This window comes from Sphaerodactylus townsendi, linkage group LG09 (genome assembly GCF_021028975.2).
Source record: "Sphaerodactylus townsendi isolate TG3544 linkage group LG09, MPM_Stown_v2.3, whole genome shotgun sequence".
Taxonomy (NCBI): domain Eukaryota; kingdom Metazoa; phylum Chordata; class Lepidosauria; order Squamata; family Sphaerodactylidae; genus Sphaerodactylus; species Sphaerodactylus townsendi.
In genome coordinates, this window is record NC_059433.1 from 85,365,850 (window position 1) to 85,376,727 (window position 10,878).

At 45.4% G+C, this 10,878-nt stretch overlaps 1 protein-coding gene across 2 annotated transcripts; it reads left to right on the top strand.

Moving 5' to 3' along the window:
• Positions 1–1,345: 1,345 nt before the first annotated feature.
• KLF10 (Kruppel like factor 10) lies at positions 1,346–9,690 on the top strand. 2 transcript variants are annotated; one of them, XM_048508372.1, is made up of 4 exons: positions 1,346–1,668; positions 5,944–6,165; positions 6,361–7,267; positions 8,247–9,690. In XM_048508372.1, the coding sequence occupies exons 1-4, from the start codon at positions 1,639–1,641 to the stop codon at positions 8,504–8,506; spliced, it is 1,419 nt and encodes a 472-aa protein (XP_048364329.1). In that variant the 5' UTR covers positions 1,346–1,638; the 3' UTR covers positions 8,507–9,690. The 2 variants fall into 2 exon arrangements, with proteins under 2 accessions (XP_048364329.1, XP_048364328.1); XM_048508371.1 differs by having other exon boundaries at positions 1,347–1,674.
• Positions 9,691–10,878: the final 1,188 nt, after the last annotated feature.

Genomic DNA, 10,878 nt, shown 5'->3' on the forward strand with positions numbered 1-10,878 from the left:
TTAAGAGCAAATAAAAGCAAAATTTCATTTATACTGCAAGGTTGGTTCTTCTGGAGCCACCACAACCGACCATTTAATCTATGATCAGACAGTGCATTACAGAGGATATGAAACAAAAAAATAACATGCTAATACTTTAGATTAAATAGACCTCACTGGTTTTGGCACAGCAAACTATTAAGACCAGTGTGGAGGGGAGCAGATGTCATTATTCTAATGCCAGGGGAGGGGTGAGAGAAAGGATCGGCAGCAGACATATTCTCTCCTGGCATAACTTAGTTCACTCTGACAGATTTCTCACTATGGGGAGGAATACTGATAAAAGTTAAATCTACTAGAACTGTCTTCAGCTACTCCTTGCTGGCAGTTCTGTTTGTGAGCTGTTGAGCCCAGGGGGTGCCTGTCTCAACACAGGAAGCTCTTTTAGGTCCTTTCAGATAGGCAGCCATGCTGGTCTGCAGTAAAATTGTAAGATTCAAGTCCAGTAGAACCTAAAAGACAAACAATATTTCCAGAGTCAAAGCTCCTGTAATGGGATATCTGACAAAGAACGCTTTGACTCTCAAAGCTTATTCTCTGGAAATCTTGGTCTTTAAGGCACCACTGGATTTGAGGCTTGCTCTCCATGGGCTTTGTTATACTCCTTCCCCCATTTTTTTTGACAACCTGCAGAGCCTTCCCTGTAGTTTGGCACCCTCAATTCTCCCAAAAAGCTTTTTTTAAAAAATTCACATCAATCAACATGATCCTTAATCACCACAACCTTCCTCAGAGGGGTGGATAATGCTGGCTCCTCTATCAAGAAGCACTGCTTCACAGCTACGGAGTAGTTGGGCTCCTTATCCTGTCAAATTAACCTACCTCACAGGGCTGTTGTAAGGAAAAAAACAGAGCAGAGAATTATGCAAACTGCTTTCGGGTCCGCACTGGGAAGAAAAGTGAGGTATAAACAAATGCTCCTGTAAATCCTTTTTATCAGGAATAACCAATGTGCAAACTTTCAGATCCCACATGCCATTTCACTGGGTTATAACAAAAATGATGATGTGGGAGGATTGAAAACGGTGTCCAGGGAAAAAGGGAGGTTGGAGAACCCCATTGGTTGGCAAGCCGGGCCCAAATCCTCTAAAGATCTGTTTATGTAGGCAGGAGGGGGGAGAGGAGACGACAGCCCTTCCTGACTGCCAGCTGTTTCACTCGCGAAGCAAAACATCCTTGTCATAGCCCACCACCTCCCTTCTCCCACAGAGATCCGGAGCAGGAAGGGGGCGGGCAGGGACGTGACACTGACTCAGCCCAGCAACAGGGACTTACCCAGGGGCTGCGCCGGGACGCGCCGCCGGGTTTCTGTACACGCCGGGCTGACTCCCTCTCCACGCCGCTGGGCAGCCGCCGATCACGCGTGGCCCCCGCTCGCCCATTGGCCGCGGCCACACACACCTTTGCCGGCGATTGGCCGCCTCCCGCGCCCGCCTCCCCCGATGCCGAACTGGGGAGCCGCCACCTGAATGGGGAGCTGCAAAAAGAGAAAAATAAAGGCAGCACCCAGCAGAGAGCGCCCGGGGCGGCGGGGGGAGAGAGAAGGCGCTTAGCAACAGCCAGGGCTGGGGACACAAATAAAGGGCTTCCAGTAAGACCATGCTGAATTTTGGAGCGTCCAGTTTCCAGGTAGCTGTAAGTACAACTATGTTTGATGTTTGCAAGGTGAAACGGGGCGTGGGGCGTGAGACTGAAGCGAGGAAAACAACCACCGCCCCTCGCATCTTCGAGCTAGGATTTGGTTTAAGTGGATGCGATTTTGGCTTTTTCGGAGCAGGCAAAAGGATGATTTTTCCAAAAAGGCGATGCAGGGAGGAATAATTGAATGAGTAGCGTGTGAGGTTGTTGGTTTTTTAAAAATTATTATTATTATCTCTGCAGTATCTAAGAATTATGTGCCGCGGTTTGGCGGAAAGATTGTGGGTGTCCTTTGGACAACGTGGAGGGGAGCCCTTTTTGGTTAAGACGTTTTGGAGTTTGCGACGAGGAGGCTAAGGAACTGGGGCGCAACGGGGAGGGTTTTGAAAAAAATGTTTTTTGTCGGTTTCTAGGGAGAGGATTTCCATGGGGAGGATCATATTGGCGACCCCAACTTGGGAGAGAAAGCAAGAAGAGCCCGTTGTTTGGCAAATGGGGGAGCGTGCAGGGACATGCTGGGGAGGGGGGGGGGTCTGGCGGATTGACCACCCAGGTGTGTGAAGGATGCACTGAGAGGGAATCCTCGCCATTGACCGAGGCACAAAAACATTATCATTAGTGTAGTTTATTGTTTTTAAGTATTTAGTGCTTGATTTAAGCAGGGCTCTAGCCGAGACAGAAAAAAAGAAATCCTACTTTGGCCTCAGCCGGGCTCACGTGTGAATCCAGCAGAATGACACGAGGGAAGCGACAGGTTCCGGGGTCTTCCAGGAAAGGGAGCGGCATCAAGAAGGGTGGATGGCGGACACGATGCGGGGGGGGGGGAGAGGGGGCGCGGGGAAAGCGGCTGACTAATGGCGGGAAGGATGAGCGAGGCTGTGGGGTGCGTGGGCGGGTGCCGTGGGCGAGGCCAGCCGTCGGGTAACACGGAGAAGGCGGCGCGGGGGGGGGGGGGCAGGGAGCCGAAGTCCAGGTTGAAGGAGGTCGAACGGGGCTGGGCAAGGCGGCGGGGCCTCAGGGGGTGTTGAAACGAAGGAGGCGAGGCCGGTCTGGAGGGCGGGCGCGAAAGAAAAGACGAGGATGGACGGGGCGCGGCAGAGGTGAAGGGTGCAGACAGCCGAGGAAATGGGCACGGGCGCCCCACGTTAATTGTCCTGATGGTTAGGGACCCTGGACAACAAAAAGCTCGTTCTTCATTCCTACTGGCCCCGCCCGGCATAGTTTGCATCGTTCTTTCTACCCTCTTTTACTGGGTGCGGCTGGGAAGCGCATGGTCTACCACCCTCGAATCTGAGCAGGTCTACCGCTTGCCCGCGCCAAGTCAGTTCTCCCGAGAAACCCATCCAAGCCTTTTTTTCAATTCCACGATAAATACAGAATGAGGAAATATTGTTGCAGAACCTAATACATTCCTTGGCGCTTACTCTCGAGTAGAAGACCACATTAGTGCACCACGAAGCGCACTTAAGCTCGTGGCTGTGCGTGGTTGTGTGCAACATTCGCAGCCTCGTTTCGTGCATTTAGGCACGCCTGAGCTGATGAGTTGCCACGCATTCAGATGGGGCCAAGCCAAGTGCACATAAATTGGGAATGCGAGCGTGCATACAGTTACAGGCTCTTTTCTGCCCGACACCCACCGGGTTCCGGGCAGGAAGCTGGTCCGTGTAAGTTGCCAGGGATTTCTCTTTTCCTTGCAGTGGCATTTCAATTGGCTCTCTCATCCTGCTGCAGGAAGCGGTGGGTGGGTGTGCCACCAAGAATTTGCATTGCAGAAAGAGCACAAACTGGGGAGTGGGAGGAGGGAGTCCAAGGCCACCGTGTCCTACCACGCCTCTGTGCACGGCTGCAGGCCTTGGCCGATATGTGCTGCGGACGGGCTTCGTCAGCCCTTCCCGGCAGCTGCGGGCGGCATCTCTTCCGGCCTGCCTTGCCTGCGGGCGTGGGCGTGGGGACAGGCGGGGCCTCGCAGAGCTCGGCAGAAGTGGGTGAAAGGTTGCCGCGCGGCAATTCCCGCTTCACGTTTCCCCAGCGCTGGGGAGCAGCCGCTGATCACGCTTTGTTCACATGGCCCCCCTCACCGAGGCGCCTGCCAATCGGCTCCCGAGCTGGCTGTCCGGGGTGACCAATGGGAGGAGAGCGGCGGCTGTTCATTGGAGGAGAATGCGTGCTGTTTGGAGTGTTCGGAGTGAGTCACTCTGGAGGCTGTTTGAGGTGAACGTGGCTCCGCGCCAAGATCCGGCTGCCAGCGAGGATCTCCCTGCCCCCGGCTGATCCGCCCTCAGTCTCGCTGGCTGGGAGGGAAATTTTCCTGTTTCGCTGTGCCTTGCTCTGCCCCTCCTAGGTCTCGATGAGAACAGTCTTCTCTAGTCAGGCTGATCTACAGGGTTCTTGTGCATGTGTTGCTTATCGGGGTGGTTTTAGTGGTACGCTTGCACATTTTTTATAGGACCCGATAACTTGATTTGCAGGCACATGATATGCAGCAACGTCGTCGAAGCTTAGCACATTTAACTCAGGCATACAGACTGTCCAGTTTTCTCCAGAAGAAAGGAATTTAATAAATAAAATCCAAGTGAATGCAACAGTATGCAGCTGCACAGCTGAAAAGTGCTTTACACGTGAGGAAATGGCATTGTGTGTGTAGGGACTCCAATGATTATCCCACCCTGTCCCAACTGAAGGCCATGCTCAGGGCAGCTTACAGATAGTATATAATACAACAGTTATAAATATAACACAGTCAATGTATATATAATACAATAAAAATAACCTCAAATAGGTCAAGATTAAAATGAAACCCTGTTTGAAGTGGAAGAAACAACCTTGTGCAAAAATCCATTGTTAATACCACTGTTTGACCTTCAGTGGGACAATTCAAAGTTGCAGGACTCTAAAGTATGCAGAATAAGGATGTTTTCTGTGTCAGGTGGACTGGAGATCCATTACACAGAATTACAACTGTTGTGCATAACCACAGGGCTTGTTTTGTTTGTGTTGAGCATAGAACTCACAAATTTATGTTTAATGGTTTTCAACCTACCATAATCCCTCCAAAGATTCCCTTTCTATTAATTATTTAAAACTTCAGCTTGTTGAAAATAGTTTCAACTAAAACAGACCCTTCCAAATAATAACATCTGGTCATTGACTGTAAATAAAGTCTTCTTCTTCTTCCAAATAATAATGTGACAGATAGGCATTTCTGGCTTTTGATCCATAAACTAATTAAAAATTTCTGCTTAATTATGGGATTTAATCAGAACTTGATTGAACTGGAATTTTTATTTTATTGCATTTATTTCCTGCCCTACCCCTGGAAGGCAGGATATAACTTAGCAATGATCTATTTAAGCAACCAGACTAGCCCAGTCTTCTCAGATTATAGAAGCTGAGCAGGGTCAGCCCTAGTTAGTAATTTGGTGGAAGACCACCAAGGAAGTCCAAGATCACTACACAGAGTGGTGAGCAACGACAAACTATCTCTGTTACTGTGTTATCTTGAAAACCCTATAGGGTTGCCATATGTTGGCTGTGATCTAACAGCTAAAAATAAAAGTAGATAATTGGTTAAAATAGGAACTGTTGCTGTATTATCTTGAGAACTAAGTTTCAGTACACAGCTAAGTTACAGAATCATAGGGGGCAATTATTGTGTATGGTCACTGGCTTTATGGATGTCTGAGCTAGAAAGAAACAGTCCTTTTGAAGGGACAGTTGTTAAACATTGGAGTTTTAAGGATTTAAGAGTTTGAATTTGTACCCCACTTTCCTGTGAAGAGTTTCAAAGCTTTTTACAAACTCCTTCCTTTCCCCACAACAGGCACTTTTTGTGGTAGGTGGGGCTGAGAGAGTTCCAAAAAAGTGCGACTAACCAAGTTCACCCAGCCAAGTTCCACAGAAGTGTGACTACCGGTAGCCAAGTTCATCCTACAAGTTCATGTATAGGAGTAGGGAAACAAATCCAGTTCACCAGATAAGAGTCCACCACTCATGTGGAAGACTGGGGAATCAAACCTGGTTCTTCAGATTAGAGTCCAGCGCTCTTAACCACTACCCCACTGTGACTCTGCATATATTGTTCTGTTTGCTCAACCTGATGCATGTTTACTTAGAATTAAGTTTCAGTTCATTTGGCAAGAGCTTAGTCCCAAGTAATTGGGTGTAGGATTGCTACATGACAGGTTAAGTCAAGCTGTTTTAATAATTATCACTATTCATCAACTGTTGGTGGTAGATAATTAAAAAGTATTTCCATTTTTCTCACAGGAAGAAAGAATGGAGCAGCAAGTTAAAAAGTGTTCTTGGAATAAAACCACTGAAAAAAGTGATTTTGAAGCTGTGGAGGCTCTGATATCCATGAGCTGCAGTTGGAAATCAGACTACAAGAAGTATGTTGAATTGAGACCGATAACTCCAGCATCAGATATATCAGAAGAATTCGAGGATAACCTGCAACCTGCTGTTGACTTTCATGCAATATCAGCCTTTGTAAGTTTTATTATGTTACTTACATTATTTATTATAGCCCTTCATACACACGTTCATTTAAAAGTAAGCCCCAGTTAGTTCCCTGATACTTGTGAAGTATCCTTACACATGATTACAATCTTCTACAGCTCTTAAATCGTTCTAAATAGTTATGCTGCATAGATAGCTCACTGCACCATGTTTTTGTTCTTCTAGTGTTTGACTCCGCCCTACAGCCCTTCTGACCTTGAAATGTCTCAAGCAATTAATCCGGCATCACCATCAGCTGTACAGAGCAAGTCAGTTACTAACATGTCCGGTCAAACTTCTCCCTCTGCTGTTAAAGAGACTGACAAAGTCTCAGCATCAAGAGAGATGAAAGCTCAGGCAACAAGTGTTATTCGCCACACCGCGGATGCTCAGCTTTGCAATTGCAGAACCTGTCCCTCGAGAGCAGCCAGCATTCTGAATTGTCAGGATGGTAACGAGAAGAAAACAAGTCAACAGGATGATGCTGCAGCAAGTGAAAATCCACCGTGTGAAAATGTGTCACTGAATACTGCGCTTGCTGCAAATGTCAAGCTGCCTGATGTGCAAGATAAAATATGTCCGATGCTAACTGTTAACCCAGTGCATTTTGCCCAGCCTGCACTTAACTGTACCCTACCAGTCCATGGATCAGCGCAGCTGCCTCCTTCGCTGGTAGTTCCTACATCTCCTGTACAAGCTGGCGGAGTCCCTTCTATGCCATTAGTCTGTCAGATGGTTCCACTGTCTGCTAACAACTCCCTTGTGACAACAGTAGTTCCCAGCCCCCCTTGCAGTCAACTACCATCAAACTTTTGCCAGCCAATGGTGTTTATGGGAACTCAGGTTCCCAAAGGAGCTGTTATGTTTGTCGTGCCCCAGACTGTCGTTCAGAATCCTAAAGCTCCCATAATCAGTCCTAATGGCACCAGACTTTCTCCTATTGCTCCTGCTCTGGGTTGTACTCCTGTTGCAATGAAGATCACTCCATCCGTTGATTCTCTGAGAATAAGAAGTCATATTTGTAACTATCCGGGATGTGGAAAAACTTATTTCAAGAGTTCCCATTTGAAAGCCCATGTGAGAACTCACACAGGTAAATTTATACATACCAGAAATTTAAAACACAGTTGTCATCCATATTGGTGGTGAGATTTTCTAGATCTGGTGTTGCAGACAACTTACCAATGAGGCCAAAGTTTGTTTATTCTTTTATTTACATTTATCTACATAGGTGAAATAGGAACTATTAACTAGGAACAATTGCATTTTCTCAATTGATGAGAAAAAGAAACTACTTCTTGTCTTTGCTTTTAGAAAATGGCTAGGCAGGCAACAGCTAGGAATAGCAGAATGCACAGGGGCAGCGGAGGGAATTAATGTAAATCTTCACATGACTCTGATCAAAGATGAGTTACATCATAGAGCCTGTCTATACTTGAAGCTGCTTTTGCACAACAGATCCAAGCAGCAACGCAGGCTTGAATCCTTGGCATCAGAGTTTCTTGTTCTTCCAGGGATAAGGAGGTAGAAAACTTGAGTTTAAAACACACAGCTCCAAATAAGTATCAGAAGTAGAAAAAAAGCCCATGCAGCCACTCTGCCTTCCCCTGCCTGTTGCTGTAGTTATGGAAGGTGAACTTTCTTCCTGCTTTCTTCCTGAATAAGTCTTAATACATTTTATGAGTGTTTATGCAAAAATGTCTGGTTTGGGGACAGTGAACAACTCTCATAATGTTTTCCTATTAATAATCATCAGTGAAACTGAAGTTGGTAAAGAGTAACCCAAAGGATGATTTGAATGTAGCCTGGAAAGTGGCTGCATTTGTTCTTATGTATAATCCGAGAGGTACTTAGGCCCCTTCGGCACATGCAGAATAATGCACTTTCAAGCTGTGCGAAATCGCAAAATCCACTTGTAAACAATTGTAAAAGTGGGTTGAAAGTGCATTATTCTGCATGTGCCGAAGGGGCCTGAATCTACCTGCAAAAGTTTACTGGTGTCCCCCCGCCCTCCTTTGAATGGTTGCAGTAGGAAATGCTCATGGCTCTGTTTTCTGATGTTTCTATTTTAGGAGAGAAGCCGTTCAGTTGCAGTTGGAAAGGCTGCGAGAGGAGGTTTGCACGTTCTGATGAACTGTCTCGCCATCGCAGAACGCACACGGGTGAGAAAAAATTTGCCTGCCCTATGTGCAATCGTCGGTTCATGAGGAGCGATCACTTAACGAAACATGCACGTCGCCACTTATCAGCTAAGAAGTTACCAAACTGGCAAATGGAAGTGAGCAAGCTAAATGATATTGTTGTACCACCTAATGCTGCACCTGCAAAGTGAAGTATTGCCATCAGAAGATACTGTCAAATAACTGTTGTTACTATGATTGGCATAATGTCAAACCAACTTTCAAAATAAGTCTGTGGTTCTACAGTGTCAGCCGTTGATGGCTGTTAGAACAGACAGTGGTGATGACTCTGATGTACTCCTGGGGGAAAAAACAGTCATAGGGGACAGTCGGTTTCTCTTGTGCAGGGAACAGAGAAATGTAAGTGTCAAGCAAGAGTGAAATTCTTAACACAGGAAAACCACTTGTATGCACTATAGATCAACCCAAGTATAAGCCAGATGTATGTTCTTAGGCTTAAACCCGGAGAGGAATAAACAGTCTAGTACAGAACCAGGTAATGTGAGTTATACCAAAGTGCTGTAACCTCATTTTTAGGCAGCAGATAATGTTTGATTCATTCTCCTTTGTTGTTCAAGGCCCAGTCATCCTTTGTTGTTCAAGGTCCAGTCATCAGAGTGGTGAAACTCTGGTTATCAGCCTTGTGATTATATCCATCCCTTAGCATATCAAATGTAGCTAATTTTGCCAACTTAAAATGTTAGGCATTGAATTGATTCAGGAAATGTCACATGGATGGGGAAGGTTGACAAACCCAAAGTTGATCCATTTCATGCACATCTGATAATATTTTTGCTATTCCTTTTGAAAACATCATGATTAGTGCTATTAGCTGTACTTCAGCATCTTCTGATGCGTCTGCTTCTACGTTGCTTATGGTTTCGTTTATACAATGACATTCTGTACCGTTGAATTTTTCAAATCTTGCTACAGTGCACTTTGTTTAAAATGTAATCTTAAGAGCAAATGGAGGCTGTTTTGTGGAGGAAGGACAAGAGTAGTATGTTACGCTACTTTCTGAAAATATTGCTCTGGAAGATATACATCTGTCGTAAGCTAAGTGGCCTTTATATGTTGAAGATGTTATGATGTGTTAAATCGGAAATGAGGGGTTGTTTGAGAAGCGAAAGGATGTCAAGATACCAAATTAGTACACCATGATTATTAAAACCAGTTTTCTTGGTGGTTATTTCCATCTTCTACACTATTGGTGAAGAATAAACTGCTGGAGAGTGGTATAATATCTATTTTGTGACTACTTTAGAATTTTGCACAATATTTCTTATATTGTACTTTATACCTTGTTTACAATAAATATCCAGTTTTGTGTAATACAGATATATGTGCCTTGTCACTTTTTTGATAGTTTCCCTTAAAATGGACATTAAAAACACTGCTCAGTCATTCTGGTTTGGGACTTTCTAAAGTTAACATTTTAGATGAGAAGTGTCCAGCCTCGTCCCCCTCCCCTCGAAGTAACTGTGCTAGGCCCATATGCCAGGCAGACTCTAGATGCCTGTAGTCCTTTTTGGGAGTCTGAGAGGACCTGCAGTTGTTTCTTTGCTATCAATTAACATAGTCTTACATGTCTCTGGTAAGCATCTATAAATATCCATCCAAGAAGGTGTAAGCATACATTTCTGCCTGATTAACATTCATCCTACATTATCTGTACCTTAGGCCAATTGATAGGAGGCGGTATGGTGTGAATTGGTTGCCCCAAGAGCGCTTACATAAAATGAAGGAAGGTAAAATGTCTCAAATTAATAGAACAGTGTTTAATACTTAAAATCAAAATGGCTATGCATCTTCCAAATTAGTGATGCTTTCATTTATGCTGTGTTAGGTTCTTTAGCTTGGACTAATAGAGCAATGCTATTCTTGAACAACATTATAACTTACCTCTCAGTTATAATGAGCAACTCAGCCTCAGACTCTTGTGCTTGTGTGTAGTTTTTAAGGGACTTAACTCTAGCGCTAGATTTTAAGGGTTGATTCTGATAAGTGCAACGAACCCCACGTTATAAAATGTTCTAAATTCCAAGGTTTGACTTATGACGGGAAGCCACTGTCTCATGTCCCTGAGGCAAATCTAGCCATTTCCATTTTTAAACTTCTGTAAACTCAACAGTGTGCAGTTTGCTCGTTGCTCAGAAAGTCCTTCACACAGAATAATAACTGGAGACCAGTTAACTCAGTAGGGATCATGCAGAAAAGCAGAAGACTTAAGGTCTGCATGCTTCCTAAATAAGCAAATACAATAATCCACTCGCTTCAGACTGAAGTCAGGAGCTCCATGTTGGCAGCCGTCCTTCCTTTATCAATCCCTGCTGCCTCCTGTGTTTCCAGCTCTGGGTCAGAGGATGCAGCGTCAGAAAGGGGCGGAAAGGAGGACACTGCTCCATTCTCTCTGTCCCTGGCAGGAAGATTCTCCAGCTCTCATGGGAGTCTCCCTTGCCCACTTTCCTCCCTGGCTGTGCTGCTAGCAGGTATCAGCTATGACGTAGTCAGGCAGTCCAAGGTC

Excerpts from the sequence above, each read along its gene's own strand:
- KLF10 (XM_048508371.1), top strand. The coding sequence starts at position 1,639 with ATGCTGAATTTTGGAGCGTCCAGTTTCCAGGTAGCT. Across the intron at positions 6,166-6,360 it reads TTCATGCAATATCAGCCTTT|TGTTTGACTCCGCCCTACAG; the intron begins GTAAGTTTTATT and ends TTGTTCTTCTAG. Across the intron at positions 7,268-8,246 it reads CCATGTGAGAACTCACACAG|GAGAGAAGCCGTTCAGTTGC; the intron begins GTAAATTTATAC and ends TTTCTATTTTAG.